Source organism: Bos javanicus, chromosome 13 (assembly GCF_032452875.1).
Source record: "Bos javanicus breed banteng chromosome 13, ARS-OSU_banteng_1.0, whole genome shotgun sequence".
Classification (NCBI taxonomy): Eukaryota; Metazoa; Chordata; class Mammalia; order Artiodactyla; family Bovidae; genus Bos; species Bos javanicus.
Window position 1 is genome coordinate 59,470,462 of NC_083880.1, and position 18,831 is coordinate 59,489,292.

At 46.9% G+C, this 18,831-nt stretch overlaps 2 protein-coding genes and 1 long non-coding RNA gene across 4 annotated transcripts in view; 1 reads left to right on the forward strand and 2 right to left on the reverse strand.

The window, feature by feature from the left end:
- Positions 1-9,062: 9,062 nt before the first annotated feature.
- Positions 9,063-10,763, reverse strand: FAM209A (family with sequence similarity 209 member A). Its single transcript, XM_061437085.1, has 2 exons — positions 10,350-10,763; positions 9,063-9,406 (listed from the first exon to the last, which is right to left on the reverse strand). The coding sequence occupies exons 1-2, from the start codon at positions 10,596-10,598 to the stop codon at positions 9,149-9,151; spliced, it is 507 nt and encodes a 168-aa protein (XP_061293069.1). The 5' UTR covers positions 10,599-10,763; the 3' UTR covers positions 9,063-9,148.
- On the forward strand, positions 10,749-11,042 carry LOC133259511 (uncharacterized). The gene is made up of 2 exons (XR_009740437.1): positions 10,749-10,834; positions 10,947-11,042. It is a non-coding gene; the product is annotated as an uncharacterized LOC133259511 (long non-coding RNA).
- Positions 11,043-14,068: 3,026 nt separating this feature from the next.
- RTF2 (replication termination factor 2) overlaps positions 14,069-18,831 on the reverse strand; it is a 43,297-nt gene continuing 38,534 nt past the window's right edge. The window contains exons 6-9 of one of the 2 annotated variants that reach the window (XM_061437083.1): positions 18,273-18,386; positions 15,431-15,485; positions 15,231-15,326; positions 14,069-14,481 (exon numbers count right to left, since the gene is read on the reverse strand). In XM_061437083.1, coding sequence (XP_061293067.1) covers positions 14,324-14,481; positions 15,231-15,326; positions 15,431-15,485; positions 18,273-18,386 — 423 coding nt within the window. In that variant the 3' untranslated portion in view covers positions 14,069-14,323. The remainder of the gene's footprint in view (positions 14,482-15,230; positions 15,327-15,430; positions 15,486-18,272; positions 18,387-18,831) is intronic. The other variant, XM_061437084.1, reaches the window with a different exon arrangement.

Genomic DNA, 18,831 nt, shown 5'->3' on the forward strand with positions numbered 1-18,831 from the left:
CTTACTCGTTATTCTTTGGTTTCTTGTGCTTTGAGTTGCATTGCTTTTGTAATCAGAAAAAAAGAAAATATTTTTTAGGCATTTCCCTTGTGGCTCAGCGGTAAAGAATGTTTGCCAAGGCAGGAGACATGGGTTCTGTCCCTGGTCCACATGCTGTGGAGCAACTAAGCCTGTGCACCACAACTACTGACCCTGTGCTCTAGAGTGAGGAAACTGCAACCACTGAGCCCCCGGCTGCAGCGCTGAAGCCCGTGTGCCCTGCAGCCCGTGCTCCGAAACAAGAGAAGTCACCGCAATGAGAAGCCTGTGTACTGCAACTAGAGAGGAGCCCCCGACTGCTGCAACAGGAGAATGCATGCATGAAGCAACGAAGACCTAGCATAACCAATAAATTAATAAAAAACATTTTTTAGAAAAATAGGCCCAGACATTATGCAGTTTATTTATTCACCAACATTCCTGTCTTCAAGGAGCTGACACTCAGTTGATGTTTCTTGGGACTCCCTCTCAGTGGTTAAAAACCACTTCTGTTTTCCTCTTGGGTACTTTTCCAGGTTGCTGGGCAAAGTCTTTCATATTCTGATGAACCAGATGGTCCATTAAACAGCTCAGATTTAAGTGGGATGAATCATCACTTAACTGTACTTAGAAATTCTAAAATAAGTCACGTGTAAGCTGTTGCAAGGGTTTTTGTTTTCAGTGCCTTGCCTGGCTGTGCTTTGAGTGTTTGCTGACTGTGGAATAAACCCAAACACTGGCAGATGGCAGCTGTACTGCCTGAAGTGGGGAGCATCAAGTCCTGCCCAGTCTGGGGAAATAGGAACCATATGTGTTCATGATAACACGACACTGGGGAGCACCCAGCATCCACAAGGAGGGAACTGGTTAAGTACGGTACATCCGAACTCTAGAATAAGAATCATTCTTCTCCCCGAGGGCAGGGGAGGGGCACCTCCCTCTATGAAACCTCTGTCCTGCTTTGGGGCAGAAAAAGGGAGGGCAGAGAGCACTTTCTGCCTCAGCTGCCTCCAGCTCAAAACAATCCTTGTGCCAAAGTGGTACACTTCGGGTCAGCATGTCCATCAAGAACCCAATTACAGCAAGAGGCCAACCCTCGGAAGGAAGGTGGGTTTCTCGGAGAACCTTGGGGCCTTTGCACTGGCTTCCCATCCCCAGGGCCTCACCTCACACAGCGTGTTGTTCAAAGTGTCCTCCGAAAGGTCTTCCCTGACCATCTGGCTTCAGGGGCCCCTCCTCCAGAGTATTTTTCTTCACAGCACTCACCTGCTCCTGAAGAATGTTGTGTATTTATGTGTTCATGGCCAGTGTTGGCGTTTCGTCTTTGTCTGACAAAACCCCAGAAATACTGTAGGATTTTATTACCTTTGCATTCTCGGTGCCCAGAAGGAATTTGGCCTTTTTGGACTTGAATAATACGCAACGTATGGATAAGTCACATTGTGTTCATTGATTCATCCGTCCACCCATGGACACTGAGGCCGCTTCTGTTTCTTGGTGGCTGTGAAAATCATTGCTATGAACTTGGGTGAGCAAATAGCTCTCCCCAATCCTGCTTTGGGGTGTTTACCCAGAAGTGGGGTTGCCAAATCTTATGGAAATTCTGCTTTTTGAGTTTTGGGGGAAGCTCCGTCCTGTTCTTCGCCGTGGCTGCACCGGTTTTCAGTCTCTTTCCTGGGAGCCACCTCTAAGGGGTGTGAGGAGGCCCTGTGCGCCGCGTTCACACATCACTGGATCTTCAGCACCACTGCCGTGCTCGCACAGAGATGCTCCTGAGCCCTGGCTGAATGATGATGAACAGATACAGAGGGAAGGGTGAGTGGGTGAAGGGGAGACGGTGTTTCCGGAATATCGAGGTCAAGGTGGCTATGATGGCAAAGCTCCAGCGCATCTGCCTGAGGGCTGAGGCCACACACACTGGGAGGGGAAGGCACTGAGCAGCCTCTTCAAGCTCACGGCTCAGAACCGCAGCCCCAGTGGGGAGGCGAGGGTCCTGGCAGGGACCAGGGGCCAGACAGGGAGGGGCTCTGCCCCCAGGAACTCAGGGCCTCCCTGTGCCCCCAGGGAGCTGCCTCCCACGTCTCTGCCTCTCCCAGGTCACCACTCTGGGGCAGGTCCCTGCTGGGCCTCCCCAAGTGTCCCTAGGAAAGAGAGACAGAAGAGCCTGGGCAGCAGTGGGTCCTCCCACGGCCACTGTCCCCTCCTCTCCATCATGTTTACTTTTCTATGGGTTTTCAAGATGGAAGGGAATCTAATTTCTTCATCTCTGGGAGTAATGCACTTCAGAACTATCTTCATGTCAGCACTGTCACTGAGAAGGGCTCAGGGCTCCGTGTAAGGGAATTATGACTCTTTTACAATATGATGACCACGTGTCAAAGATGTTACTCGGGGGACTTCCCTGGTGGTCCAGTGGTTAAGGATCCACCTTGCAATGCAGGGAATGCAAGTTCTATTCCTGGTCAGGGAACAAAGATCTCACATGCTGAGGGCAAGGAGATCACACCAGTCAATCCTAAAGGAAACCAACCCTGAATATTTCCTGGAAGGACTGATGCTGAAGATGAAGCTCCAATACTTGGACCACCTGACGTGAAGAGCCAACTCATTGGAAAAGACCCTGATGCTGGAAAAGATTGAGGGCAGGGGACAAGGGGGTGACAGAGGATGAGATGGTTGGATGGCATCACTGACTCGATCGACATAAGTTGTAGCAGGTTCCAAGAGACGGTGACGGACAGGGAAGCCTGGCGTGCTGCAGTCCATGGGGTCGCAAAGAGTCAGGCATGACTTAGCAACAACTGAACAAAAACACACCAAGATGCAACTAAGACCCAACACAGCCAAACAAATAAATAATAAATAAATAAACAAAAGAAACAACAAAATTCTCAAAAAAAAGAGAGATGTCATTCATTAGCTAAGGAGGGGCCAGCTGCGTGTTATAGATGAGATTCAGACAAGGCTTCAAAGGACTAGCAGTCAACAGGAGGATGACAGACAGACAGGCAGAGGCAGAGCTGCTTGACTGGGTCCCCTACGTGCAACCCACCTGCATCTTCATAAAATCGAAGGCTCGGCGTATTATCTGTTTTCTAGAGTTTACAGAACTGGGAAGTGGCTCCAAGGTGCCAGAAGCCAGAGCTCACTCTCAGGGCCTCCAGAAGACTCCTTGTTTCCCACGGGAAACCTCATGTGGCCATGTCTATTGTCCCCTGAGGCCCCCCCCTACCCCCACCAAGGGCTCCTGGGAGCAGAGACCAGCACTCACTCGGCATCCATCGGGTGTGGCCCAGGCTGGGCCATCTGGAGATACCTGGAGAAATGGGTGCATCCTGGCCTGTTCCAGTCTCCTCTCCCCACGGCCCTCATCTCACCAGGAGGGAAACTCAAGTCCTGTCGATGGCCTGCAAGGCACCTGCTCCCTGGGCCCCACCTCATCCCCTCCCCAACTCCAACCCAAGCAGAGGACACCACCCCTACCCAGGGCTCCTCATCAGGCTGGGCTCCCTCCAGCCTCAGGGCTTTTGCACCTCCCTTCCCAGTGTCCTCCACACTCACCTCTAGCTGGTCTTCAGGGCTGACCCCCTCTAGTAACGGCTTCTCAGTAGCCCTTCCGTGACCACACCATTTAAGATCTAAAGAACCATCTTGCTCACTGACCCCCACACCCTCACCTCTTGCCTTGGAGAGACTACCTATTGGACTCGTGGGTGTGCTTCTCATTTCTTCCTCAGTGGACAGCAAGCTCTGTCCCGGGAAGATGTTTGTTTGTTTTTATCTTCTCATGCCCAGAACCTGGAGAAGTGCACAGAACAAACACTTGAATAAATGAATAAATAATCAATGACAAAAGTTCATTGTTAATAAAAAGTAACGTTGTTATTACTGCTTTTAAATATATATTAATATGTATAATATATAAATATGTTAAATATATAATTAATATAAATATTTATTTATTTATTTATTTGGCTGCACCAGCTATTAGTTGAGGTATGTGAGGTCTAGTTCTCTGACCAGGGATTGAACCCAGGCCCCCCTTCATTGGGAGCACAGCGTCTTAGCCACTGGACCACTAGGGAAGCCCCTGTTATTACTACTGGTACAAAGAATGCCAGTTGCTAACTATGATCAAAGTGTTACGACCACTTCATCAGATGAAGTGTTACCATCACTTCATCTCACACATTATTTTCATCAAAGGTCTTTGAAAACAAGGTCTGGGAAACCAGAGCGCTGTTTCCCGTGACGGGCTTCGTCTGCCACCTAGCAGCAATCTTAGGTAACTGCAAGCCTCACAAGGCCATGTAAAACAGGTGGTTCAGGCATAAGTGTCCAGTCCGCTGTCCACAAATCCGTTAAAAAAAAAAAAAAAATCTGTATTGGCATTTCTGATGAGAATTCGAGCTGGCACAAGCCTCCTGGAGGGAAATTTGGCAATACCTAACAAAACTACACCTGGGCTTTCCTTTCTCTCCCACTAAGGTCATTCCTAGAAATCTACCCTAAAGTTATGTCTCCAACAACACAAAAACAGGTATGCACAAAGTGATTCACTGCATTATCATTTGTCATTTCAAACTTCTGGAAACTACCTGAAGATTTTCATGGAAGACAGAGGCTGAACAAACATGATGGAGCACTCTGCAGCGGGGGAAAAAAGCATGAGAAAGACCCTCTCAAAGCCAATAAGAAGGGATTTTCAAGGACTTTCTGTTAAATGGAGAAAGCAAAGCCCCAAAGAATATAGAACGCTTGCTCTTCTTCACATCAGAAAGAAGGAGCATAAGAAAATAAATGTGTATCTGTTCATTTGCGCAACAGAAATGCAGGAAGGATAAGACAGAAAGCAACGAGGCTGATCACAGCCCTACAAGGGCTTTGTGGAGGGGAAGAGGGCATGGGATTCGGGTGGCAGGGATGAGAAAGAGAGGCAGTTCTCTGGGTGCATCTTTTTTCTAAATCTTTGACTCTCAGTGAAGGCCAAACCCTACACTTCTCATGTGAACCAGCGGCCATAATCCTGGACATCTAAACCAGAGAAATGAAAGTGTGTGTTCACATAGAAACCTGCACACAATTCTTCATAGCAGTCCTGTTATCATAAGCGAAAACTACAAAAAGACTAAAATGTGCCCCCACAAGCAGATGGTTCAACAGACTCAGCAGCAGACAGGCATGAATTGTTGGCATATGACACCACCTGGATGTATCTGAAGGGCTGTAAGGAGTGAAAGAGGCCAACCTCAAGGGTAACACACTGTGTGATTTCATTCGCATAACATTGTCGTAGAGATGGAAACGGATTGGTGGTTGCCAGGGGTCAGGGGAGGTGGGGAAGGCTGTTGACAGTCTCTGCCAGGATAGTGTGGTTGGGGTAGGGTGGGTCCAGGCTTCCACACCAGGGACAGAACAACACAGACTCTCCCCACACACTGTTGCAACATCTGTCTTCTGGTTCTGTGATTGTTCTCAAGTTGCATAAGATGCAACCACTGGGGAATCCAGGTGAAGGGTCTAAGAAGATACTCTGTTACCTTTGCAACTTCCTGTGACTCTACAATTATTTCAAATTAAATGCTCAATAACGTGATTATGGTCAAATGAACATGTCAGGGCAGGGGGAGGCTTGGTCCCTGGGCCAATAGTTTGTAACTTCTAGTTTCAAGGAGCAGGACAGTCCTATTCTTGATCCCCTGCCATTATTCCTTTGGTCCCATTCCCCTAGTTCAGAAGCCAGGGACTAGGTCAGAGGGAGTGTGGACTTGTCCTCCAAGGCATTGGGAACAACAATGGTGTTCAGCAATTGGGAACAGAAAGATGGGGTGTGTGCGTGTGTGTGTGTTACTGATTTTCTACTGCTGTGTCATAAACTATCACAAACTTGGTGGCTTCAAGCAACACACATTTATTCTCCTACAGTTTCTGTGGACCGAGAGTCTGTTCCGGTGGGTGGGCTCCTCTGTGAGGGTCTCACACGACAGGGGTCCCCTCTGACACGGGGGGCTCTTCCAGATCATGTCCTTGCAGCTGTGTGACTGAGACTCTGGGCTTCTTTTCTAGCTGTCGACTGGGGACTGTTCTCAGATCCTAGAGGATGCTCTCACATCTCTGCCTCATGACCCACCACCTCTGGCAGTGGTCTTTTCAGGCCGCCAGGAGAGGGTCTTGGCTACGAATTCTGCCAACCCTCCAAGTGAATCTCCTCTGACGGAGACAGGAGGTGTAGGTGACTACAACCATCTGGTGGCTTTGAGCTGCTGAGTCACTGCAGAGTGCAGAAACCCTGGGGTTTCAGCTGACACTCAAACAGCAGAGGTGAGCGGCTTTGTGGGGCTCTCACTCCTTGATCTGTATCTATTACATTTTTGTATGAAAATAATGCATGAAATAGACTGGAGCGAGGAAAACACTATTTTCTAGGCAACACCGGGGTCTGCAAAGCTTTGTGTTAGTCAAGGCAAAGACTCGGGACACTCTTTTATGGAAACTGTTAAATCCACTTGAACAGCAGATTTTGTTCTAATTATATCCCAGATCAACTTCCTATAAGAAATTTTGATGTTTTGCTCTTTCATAGGATTCCCATCATTAGCTGGGACAAAACAACACAAAAATGATACGAAATTACATTTTTGCTTATCAGACCAAGAGGGGATGTTTGTGAAGGTTATTGAATATATCAGATCCCAGTGAACATATCTTCTGTTTGTTAACATATAAATTAGGACTTTCCTGGTGGCTTGGATGGTAAAGAATCTGCCTGCAAAGCAGAAGACCCAGGTTTGATCCCTGGGTCAGGAAGATCGCCTGGTGAAGGGAATGGCAATCCACTCCAGTATTCTTGCCTGGAGAATTCCATGGACAGAGGACCCTGGCGGGCTCTAGTTCATGGGGTCGCAAAGAGTTGGACATGACTGAGCAAGATTAGTATAAACTAGGATCAACAAACTTTTCCTGTGAAGAGCTAGTTAGTAAATATTTTCAGCTCTGTGGGTCATAATGGTTTCTGTGCAGTAATTCAACTCTGCCACAGAGCACAAAAGTCACCAGAGGCAACATGTAAATGATAGTGTGGCTCTGTTTCAATAAAAATTTATCTACGGTCACTGAAATTCGAGTTTCATGTAACTTTCATATCATGAAATATGATTCATCAGTTGATATTTTTTCAACCATTTAAAAATATAAAATCCATTATTGGACTTCCCCGATGGTCCAAGTGGTTAATACTCCACACTTCCACTGTGGGTGGAATGGGTTCTATCCCTGATCAGGGAACTAAGGCCTTGCCTGCCACATGGCGTGGCCAAAAATATTAAAATTAAAAATTAAAAAACCACTGTTAGTTCCAGGGCTGTTCAAAAACAGGCAGAAGCTGATTTGACCTGTGAGTCGTGATTTGGCAACCTTTTGATTATCTCCATTCTAATCTAAAATATACCCCATGTTGACATCACAGGTTAAAACCAAAGTCTTTTTTCCTTATCTGCATTTCTTCAGAATGTGCTGGGAAAATAACTTTTGCTTGAAAACACGCAGAAAGAGTACAGGAGGCACTGAGGAGACATCTCAACTCCTTCCAGTTTTTTTTTTTTTTCTTTTTTAAAAATATTCTGAAAGCTGAAATTGAGACAAAAAGCAAAGGGTTCAGGGATCACTTTTCAAAGATAGGGTGACAATGATGAGAGGGGAAGAGGTGGGAGGTCTAACCTGAGGTCTCTCAGACACTGTGTGGGACTCGTCTTGAAGATGCTGCTCGAACCATGAGGATTAACTCTTTTTAGCCAGATGGAAGGCAATGGAGGTTCAAGCACACTTAAATTAGGTGTGAAGTGGAAATAAGGGAACTTCCAGAGCGGACATCTCTGCCTAGGCCTGCATCTGCTCGTCCTAAAACTATCAGGGTGGCCTTTATGAGGCGTCATGAGATAATAGAACAGCCCAGAGAAAGTGTAGTTTCCATTAGCCATACGAACATGCCGAAATACCCATATTTTATTTTTATTATTTGTTTTTTTTGGCACACTGCAAGGCATGTGGGATCTTAGTTCCCCAACCAGGGATCAAAACTTCATCCCCTGCTATGGAAGCCTGGAGTCTTAAACACTGGGCTAGCTGCCAGAGAAGTTCCCCAAATATCCATACTTTAAACAAGTATTATAAAGAACATTCAGGAGACATAAGAGACGTAGGTTTGATCTCTGTTGGGAAGGTCCTCTGGAGGAGGCATGGCAATCCACTCCAGTATTCTCGTCTGGGAAATCCCGGACAGAGTGGTCCATGGGGTCGCAAAGGATCAGAAATGACTGAAGCGACTTAGCACTCACAAAGAATGCTAACCCTGACTGCTTTGGAAGCTCCTGATTAGCTTGTCTATATCCAAATGACATTAGAAACGTGGTTTGAGTTTCCATTTTTCTTAATCCATTTAGATACATGTAACTGTCAGTTTTGTGTAGAAAAAGTCAATATGTTAGACCCACAAGATAGAATGAATAAGTTTCTGAAGGTAAGAAAATGAAGTGAGGGGCTTCCCTAGTGGTCCAGTGGCTAAGATTACACACTCCCAATGCAGGGAGCCCAGGTCAGGGAACTGGATCCCACAGGTCGCAACTATGACCAGGAGCAGCTAAATAAATAAACATAAAAAAAAAAAAAGTGAAGTGAATCCACCATCCTCCGGGCACACATACCTCCTAACTCAATCATTTTATAATTTTAAACCTATAATTAAAGTTGTCCTTTGTAATGTAGTAAATTAGAGAAAAAATGGTTCTGCCCTTTCCAAAAATAGCTACTATAAAGATAAGTTATTACAGAAATAATATTAGCATCTTATCCCAAAATCTCCCAAGCCTTATTCTACAAAGGTCATGGCCCAGTGGCCAAGCTTGTCACTGTCCTCACGCTTCTCACCACCCTCAGCTCTAGAGAAGGTAAGAAACACAAAAACAGTAACTGCAATGGCTTCTGGCCTCACGTTTTTTTTTCCAGTTTAAAGAAAAAATGAGAAAGGAAAAAGGTCACAAATACGAGAATTGCTTTTCTTCACAACAGTTTTATAGTTTGGATACAGTTTGTCAGTACCCAACTTCTCCTCTCCTACTTGGACACACAAACCCACTCAATCGACAGAGTCTTCTTCGCCCCAAACCTCATATATTGTAACTTTATGCTGTGGATCTGCGTTCCCTAAGTTCTGAAGCCTGAAGTGACTGCTGGTTGTCATGCTGACTTTCAGATTCCGCACCCTGGACACAAATTCCACAAGGTCCATCTCGAGCTGGGTTAAGGTACTGAATGCATAGTTTTTGTTGGGTGAAGCGTTTTTCCTTCCTGGAGGGCGAAATGTACAGCCCCGAAGGGTGGGAGGAGTCTGCACCTGTCAAGAAAGATATTCAGGGTGAATGATACTGTTGACATTGCTGGTTTGTGTTGACGGAGTTCTAAGAGAGTTGGGCTCACCTGCGAGAAGTTGGCTCTAGCATTGATCTAGTCACAGGACTGGCAAATGATGGCCAAATATGGCCTGCCAGCTGCTTTTGTTAATAAAGTTTTATTGGAACAGCCAGGCTCATTCATTTGCCGATAGTCTATGACTGCTTTCATGCTCAAAGGGCAGAGTTGAGTCCTTGCAACAGAGACTGAATGGGCTACAAAGCTGAAAATATCGACTATGTGGCCTTTTGCAGAAAGGTTTGCCAATCCCCTGCTCCCATCAGTTTGGACACAGTATCCTGGAGCATTGGGTCTGCTGAAGAGGGAACAAGCCACCATATTTCTCTTCCCATCCCCTTCTCAGAGCTCTTCAGCCACTTCATGGACAGGCTGTTACTTCTTTACACCTCTGACCCTTTACAACAGATCTTTTCCTTTACTTGGAATAATGATACCACTTCCATTCAGTTCAGCAACTGGTAATAATTCAGATGTCAGGGAAATGAAAAATCAGCGGCAGTGAATCTGGCTCTGTAAATAATTTTGACCTGAAACATGCCAAGTTCTTGAATCTATCCTCATTTGAAAAAAAAAAACAAAAAACTGATTTAACAGGATAAACTTTGAGCCAAGGTTTTAGTTGCCTAATAAACAAAAGGTGGCCTTCAACTATATGAGTCCTAACCTCTGTGAGTTCAGGCCTAGTTTTCTCTAAGGATATGTGGGGAAATGAGTTACCAGCACACTCAGGACTGGGAGTAGATACTCCATATTCAAACTCGTTATACCTAACAGTCTTGCCTGTAATAACGAGAGCATCTGTTTCTCTTGAGTCTGAGTTTTCTGAGATGGAATCAACGTGGATTAACAAAAGGAGCCACCCTTACCTTATTCTTTTCACCATCTCCTCGAAACTTCAGTATCATGTACAGCACAACAATAAAAGTGAGCCAGAGCCACTTGCTCCCAAGCCAGCTTTGGGTATGCTCTGGTAGATTCTGCCGAATTCTAAAGTGCCCTCCGCAGGGCACCTTCCCCTGGGTTTCTTTGGGTTTCTCTCTCAGAGAAGAAAACATAAAGGCATAGCCGCAGGAGAGACACAGAGGCAAGAACAAGCACCATTTCAGAGACTGCATGGTGAGCAGAGATGGCACAGGACGTGGCTCACAGTGGGCTGGTGTGCCCTTGCACCTGGAGACAGGGGACCAGGCAGGGCTGGGTCGTTGGTGATGTCACAGAGGGCCCCCCAGCCAGAACCTGCTCTGGCCATTGTGATGACTTCAGGGCAGAGGATAAAGAGGCTTGAGGGGGTCGCCTGGGAGTAGGATTTAAAGGGAAATGGCATCATTTCCAGCAAGCAGTCGAAAAAGAGGTGGGGAGTGACAGAATGCCATCTCCCTGCCAGTGTATGCTTTCTGAGCCTGGTGCTCTACTGGGAGGGCGGGTCCGTCTCCTATTTTTATTTTTGCATTTGTTGAATCCAGACACTGTGGTGAGCAGAGCAGACTCAAGGCATGTGCCCCCGTGGAGCAGAAAGCTGAATGGGAAAGAAAGATATTAAACCAGAGGCTGCAAACTAGGAGCTCCTGATGTGTTTTGCGTGGCCTACACTGTTCTGAAAAATTATTGTATTCAGTCGCTAAGTCGTGTCTGACTCTTTGTGACCCCATGGACTGTAGCTTGCCAGGCTCTTCTGTCCATGGGATTCTCCAGGAAAGAATACTGCAGTGGGTTGCCATTTCCTCTTCCAGGGGATCTTCCCAACCCAGGGATCAAACCAAGTCTCCTGCATCTCTTGCTTTGGCTGGGGTATTTAAATGGCGGTGGGGGAGCTCCATTTACAAAGGTCAGATTTCTGATTTCCTTGAAAAGTATGGAAGATCTGATAACACAGGGCCCCTCTCTGCTGGAGCCAAGTAGGAAACCGCCCCTCTGGTGGCTATGTTCTACTGTCCCCACCACTTCTATCACCTCATATCCACACTCGCTGACATCATCTGAGTGTACAACGCCTGGCTTAATTAAGAGTATCATTTACTTCATTAAAATTGTGATAAGGGAATTAGGAAAGACCTCTTTTGCTTTTACTATTTATAAATTGAAGACAAATCAACATTTGAGCATTAGTTTTACATGACCAGTTATCAAATGGTCACAGTATGAAGTATGCAGTTGTTCATTAGCAAACTGTTTTGAGTTTTAGACTAATAAGTACTAATAGCGGAGATGAAAACTGAAGAAAAATGCCAATTTGAAGTTTGTGAATAGGCAATGGCACCCCACTCCAGTACTCTTGCCTGGAAAATCCCATGGATGGACGAGCCTGGTGGGCTGCAGTCCATGGGGTCGCTAAAAGTTAGACACGACTGAGCGACTTCACTTTCACTTTTCACTTTCATGCATTGGAGAAGGAAATGGCAACCCATTCCAGTGTTCTTGCCTGGAGAATCCCAGGGACGAGGGAGCCTGGTGGGCTGCCGTCTATCGGGTTGCTCAGAGTTGGACACGACTGAAGCGACTTAGCAGCAGCAGAAGCAGCAACAGCCTTAAAAAAGCTCCATCCTTTTAGGTGATCTTTTTTTCCTGTAAGTTCTCTGGAAAAACAATGGAGATTGGACATCTCTGCCGGGAGCCGGCATATTGCATATTGAGTGCATATTGCATATTGAGTGCAGCACTTTTCAGGATCTGGAATAGCTCAACTGGAATTCTATCACTGCCGGTAGCCAGCGTGAGGAACTCCGCCCATGACAAAGGTCATGAGGAAGGAGGCTCGGCATACGCAAATGAAAACTAATTTTTAATATTTAACTGTTACTGAAAAAAGTGAAAACGTTAGTTTCTCAGTCATGTCTGACTCTTTGTGATCCCATGAGCTGTGGCCCATCAGGCTCCTCTGTCTATGGGATTCTCCAGGCAAGAATCCTGGAGTGGGTAGCCATTCCTTTCTCCAGGGGATCTTCCAGATCCAGGGACTGAACTGTTATTACTGTGAAAAAACAAACTGTGATGAGGGAACTTCCCTGGTGGTCCAGTGGTTAAGACTCCAACGCAGGGGACACAGGTTTGATCCCTGATTGGGGAATGAAGATGCCGCAGGCTGAACAGCATGGCCAAAAAACAAAAAAACTGTGGTAAGAAATGAGAGCTTTGAGAGTGCGAGGGGGTAGCTGGAGGTTAGTTCAGGCAGGCAGGTTTTCCTGAAGAAGACATCCGGGCAGAGTGTGAGGGATGATCAGTTGGCTGGATGAAGTGGGGGAGAGGCTGATATCCAGGCAGGTGTGGGGACGGTGAGGCGACAGGGGTGCCGTGGACAGAAGCCGCCGCCAGGAACACAACCAGGCCCACAGGCCACTGCGTTCAAAAACCACCAGCTTCTGAAAGTGACACAAAACAAAAAAAAATCCCAATCAGCGGAACACAGGGCTTGCAGCTGTTCCGCTGGGTCATCTGATTCACACTTTTTCCTCAGAAAGAAGACTTCTGCTGCTACAACCCAGGGTCCACGGTGTGTCTGCACTCAGCCTCTGACTGTGTCGAGCCCAGGGAAGTTCTGTGAGAGGATGTGAAATCAGAAGGGGAGACAGAGAAGAGTCGGACGTACCACACAGGCTGACGTGGGGATCACACTCCCCCTAGCTTCAGGGGCGGGGGGCTCCCGGGTAGAGAGCTTACAGGAGTGTGAGATCCCAGGCTTGATCAGAAATAGGCATGGTGATCGTAACTAGATGTATCTGCATATAAATATACATAAACGGTAATTTTCACGTTTCTTCTGGAAAAAGTCTGCAACAAAAATTCACTGATCTTGATATAATCTGATGAAAACGCATCTATATTCACGTATCCTGGGGTCCAACTCCTGACTGCTAAGGCAGAGGACAGGGTGTCAGAGCAGCCTGGCTTCAGCTCTCCAGCCCCTTCCCCTTCCCAACCCCAGGCTGCTCCCTCCCACTTCCAACTTCCTCTCCCAGCTCCTTTGTCTGCTCTAAAAAAAATTGTATTTTCCTGAAGTATAGTTGATTTACAGTGTTGTGTTTCCTCTGCCTGCTTCTTAATGGAACCCCATGCCCCGGATCCCCTGTAAAGAACCATCTCAGTAATATGCCCCTGTCTCCAGAAGGCAGGGCTCACAATCTTGAGGCTCCTGCCTTTAGAACAGTTTCATTAATTATTGACTTTAACACACTTTATGCATGAGACATACCAATTTTATATCGTTTTCCTTTTCATAATCTGCTGAGAGAGAATGTGGCATTGATGTGACGTCACAGAATTACTGTCACTAACAATGCAATGGTTCCAAGTTTCTTACTCAAATATTAGTGGAAGAAGGAAAACACAGAGATGAGAGAAAAAGCAGACTTTAGACTTAATTTTTGTACCAAATCATCAGGTGCGCAACTAAATTGCCTTTCTCATCACAGCGATGGAGCAAGGAAACCCCCTAAGTCCCCTGCTCTGGTGCAAAACGCTCCCTCCCACAGCCCTGCAGGCAGAATGTACTTGAAACTCAACTCGTCCTTTCTCAAGTTCAGTCTCACTTGGCTTATTTAATTAATTAACCATTGGCAACAAAACCATGAAAATGTCAAAATGAGTCAAATGAGCTGACCACACACCCAGGAGGAACCTGGAGTCTTTAATTATTTTGAGCATAAATATGCAGCCAACGTGCTCTTAGGGCCGCGGGAAGGTCCAAGTGCAGAGAGGGTGGAGGTGAGTGGGACAGGGTGACGGGCGAGGCCAGCGGGGTCACAGAGTCCCCACTGTGCCTTCCTACTCGAAGGCACCGTGCCTGGCTCCAGCTTTAAGGGGACGAGCAAGTGCACAGGCCCCAGCTGAGGCCGCACCGCTGGCCTCAGAAGCAGTAGGATGTGTGGGTGACCCAGTGGGCCGACTCCTCCTTGGAGCGCTTGGCGGAGCTGTGGGTGGTGAAGAGAGACTTGTAAGCTTCTGACTCTTCGCTGTCGGCGATGGACCTCTTAGCGGCTTTTCCAGAAGTGATCCCGTGTGCTGCTGGAAAAACGAGAAGCTTTCAACTCTGAGGCTGGGGCTGCAGACCATTCCAACCATCACATTCTTGAAAGGCCACCAAGCCCAGGAATTTCCCTCCTCCTTTCTGGGGAGGAATGCTGAAATACAGTATCTCAATCACCAAACCCAAAAAACAAACGAAGCTACTGTATGTAAATCTGTCATTTAAAATCACCTTAATCACTACTTGCACTGGCCCCAGCTTCAGGGATTGACGTACATGAGACCCTGAGGCCAGGGAGCTGGTATGTGGAGGGGTTTCTGGAACCCATGAACACTAGATGACTCACTCCTTACCTCATCCATCTGTCCTTCTCTTCTTTGTGAAATAAGTACTAGAGTCTCTAAATTCTGGACTAGCCACCAAACGGCTCCTGGTTGGGAGGCCAGAGGAGGGAGGCTGGCTCCAGTGCACAGAGAACCCAGCCTTGAAACGGGGAACGACCGAGTCAGGTCTTTGGTCTCTGCACCCCGTTCGCCTGGCCCTACGAGCAGGCTCCACAGGAAAACTGGACAACGGCATGTGTGAACACCCCCTTCAATCCTGACAGGTCTTCTGCTCCAAGGTGAATCAACCGTTTCTTAGTCACCCCCGAAGAGAGCTCAGGGAACCCCAAGAGAGACACGATCAGGATAAGCTAGAGTCCCCAGAGTCACCCCAGCAAACAGTGACACGACCACGCGGGTCTCCAGCTGTCTGAGTGGCCCACAGTCGTCTCAACTGGACCTACCTGCACTTTTGGGAGCCGAGTTGGTCTTCTTCTCTCGAGTGTCAAGGCTGGTTTCTTCGGGCTTCCCTGTTTTCATTTTTGATGGTCCTGGGGTTTCTGTGAAAAAACAAAGTAAAACAAAACCAAAGCAGGAACTTATTTAGCAAAACAGGCCTAGGGTTTTATTTTTGCTAAACAAGGACTTCTTTTTAGCATCTTACCTTCACTGACTTCTGATTTTGAGACAGACTCTGCCACCTTAGGTTTCTTTGTTTTCTGTGAAAAGAAAGGGAGAGAGGACACGTGCTCCAATTCACTGATTTTTAGCGTCTGTGTGGCCGCCACTGGCCTGGGAGTCCAACTTGAGGCCGACACAGTCACCTAGGGCAGGGCTCCCTCTGAAGGCGACTCTGACCCTCAGCCCTGCACCTTGGTCCTGCCTAGGTGTTTCTGGCTGCACACTTATGCCTCACGCAGTACACATCTAGAGGGATCTGCTCAGCTGTACAGTTATATTCCAAAACCACATCCTCAGACAATTTCAATAAGGAGGACAAGTTTCGGTGAGAACAGTCCGTTTTAATAGTGACCACCACACACATAAGAGCAGTTAGCTGGATAATAACATAAAATCCAGACAGGATAACTATGGACTGAATCCTAACCTTTTCAGGAAGACCTCTTCAAAGTGGTCAAAATGTTCTGACATTTGTGTATTTAACTGTAAGGACTTGAGGCCTGTACTAAAGAACACTTTAGCCAATTCTCAACTGTGGATTACTTCTGTTAGAATTCTGTTGCTCATAATAGTTAAAGTTAAGCTGGTCAGCAAAAAGTTAAGAAATGAAACTTCTAAAAACCACACAGCTGGGCTTCCCTGCTGGCTCAGTAGTAAAGAACCCACCTAACAATGTGAGAGACACAAGTTCGATCCCTGAACTGAGAAGATCCCACAAGCCGAGGAGCAACTAAGCCCGTGTTGCTATTCAACTATCGAAGCTCGCATACCCTAGAGGCCATGCTCTGCAACAAGAGAAGCCACCACAATGAGAAGCCCACGCATCACAACTAGAGAAAGCCCACGCAGCAATGAAGACCCAGTGCAGCCATAAACAAATAAACATTAAGAGAAAAAGAATATTACAAACCACACAGCTGATTCAATTATAGGATAAACAGGACTCTTCACTGAGGGAATTTACTCTCATCATGACATTTCCTTCAGTATGCAAAAGGTGGCGCTACAGATACACAGCCTAACCCTTTCAGGAGGCTCCCATACCTAGAAAACATCCCACCTCTAGAAAACATCAGAGACCCTGCTCAGGCAGTGGCCTCTTGGTCTTGTAATATATATATACGCCACGTGATTTGTAACATCTGTACAAAACACAATGTCCTATTCATTTCACACAGGCAAGACATGCATTCAACTCTGAGGGTAACACATCATGGTTCAAAAATAATACAGAAAACTGACAGAATTCTAAGCCCTCCACTCACAGCTAAGGTTATGATGTTTGAAAAGCACGGGCAATGGGGCATTAGAAAGGAAATGCTATGTCCTATTCCTAGCTGTGGGTATATTTGGGAAATATTTTGGTTTCCCGGCAGCCGTCTCTAAGAGGCATTCCCAGAAGCTCCAGGGAGGACCCTGCGGAGACGGGCAGGTTAGCTCCGCTGGGCTTTCAACAACTTGGCGGAAGCCTGGGACACAGGAGACAACTGAGGTAGGAGGGCTACGACCACACCACCATCTCTACTAAAGCTTCCTTCAAAACACAATCTCCCCTTCCGTGCTTTTTAAAAACTGGACTTGATTGGTAGCAGCAATCAAGGACAAGCAGATCCTTTTTGGTAAATGTCCTCTGTCAAAAACATCTCAAACTTTTTCTTTTTTTGCTCATTTGATAATGAGATCACAGCTATTTAGAAAACCAACTTGAAATGAATGCATTTATAGATTTAATTGCTCCTAAACCTAAAGTCACCCCTTTAAAACACAGAGTGGCTCTTTATCCTCATGAATGTTGTAATAACCCGTACAAGACCACTTCGAGGAACACTTCGATTGGCATTTGATCACATAAGCTGGGCACAATTTCCTGTACTACAGAATAATTCACACAAATTATTTATTTTCTACCTAAGTGAGACAATAAGAGAAGAAAACCCAAATGGTTTAGCTCCTTCTGAGAATTCTGGACATGTAATACCAACACCACATTCTCAAGCATCAGGCTTTTAAAGCCCCATGAGCATGAATTACATATTATTTGAGAGTGATATAGTCCTGCACTTTCCTCTATTATGATTTTTAAAAAAGAATAACCTGAAAAATCTTTAATTATGACATCACTGGTAGACGTACTCCAACTGCATAAAAACAGGCAGGCTATTTTTTCTTCCCCACAATTTTATGTCCTCAATTTTCTAGTATTTTAGGCATTCTTTTGCCTTAGTTCTGAAGACATGAAGTTTCTCCCACATTTAAACTAAACCCAACTTTTTTTTTTAAGAATGTAAAAAGACCACAGCTATCACCTTAAGTACTCAAGAAATAACAAAATTCACTGCTGGATACAGAATCGATGGCATATTGAACACATTTCTTAGCTGATTAATTGTTTTGAGCCTGGGGCACAAAACAAAGCATGCACCCTGACACCCCAACCCAGAGCATTGCCTGCAGTTGATGCTCACTGAGGCGCCACTCAAAACAGGTGGGTGGGAAGAGAGGCCAAGCCATGGCTCCCGTGGTGGGAAGGCTATTCTCTGCTCTCCTGCCCGTGCTCTTCCCCTGCGGGTGGGCCAACCACTCCTCTCTCTACACTGAAGAGGAAGCTGAGTGCAGAGCAGACCATGGAGCCCGAGCTCCGAGGAATCTTCTAGAGCCCAGGTTCTTCTAGGTCATAAAAGCCACCTCCATCACTGCAAACCCGGAGGGCGCTGCCAGCAGTGTGGTTGTGGGGTTGCAACAGGCTCCCGAGCAGGGGCCATAGCTGGGCAGGACCTACTTTTGCCCAGACTCAGAGGCTGAGGGCAAAGCCCAGGACGCAGTACCTTCCCCTGCTTGGCTCGCAGCCGCCTCTCCTCCATCCTGCTCTTCAGCACTTCCACGTCTTCCTTGGTGCCATTGAGCACAATGACGTCATCCTCCTGGAAGGCAGCCCCACACTGGAGAGGAGAGGAGAGAGGAGACAGGTCCCGTGAGCACGCGGACAGCAGTGACCCCAGGTCCTGGCTCTCAGCCCAGCCACTGGGCCTCCTGTTGTTTTCCCGCCTGCACCTTGGCTTGATCAGCTGTGGAGGTCCCGCCCTGCTTGGGGAAGTTTCCAGGCATGGTTAGTCCAACAGGCCTCCCTACAAGACTGGCCTTGGCTGGTGTCTGGGAACATACATTTCTTGAGGGTTCTTCCCATTTCCAAACTGTGCTGGGCTTCTGCTTACAGTCCCCACCCCAGCCACTGGACCCAACCTCTGGGTGCACAGACCCGAGCACGGGGTGGGCATTTAGGAGATGCCTGTTAAGGACTCACCGGCAGTACTTACTGAGCACCTACTGCTGCCTCATCTCATGATGACAGACTTAATACGAGCCCATGAGGCTCACACACAGCTG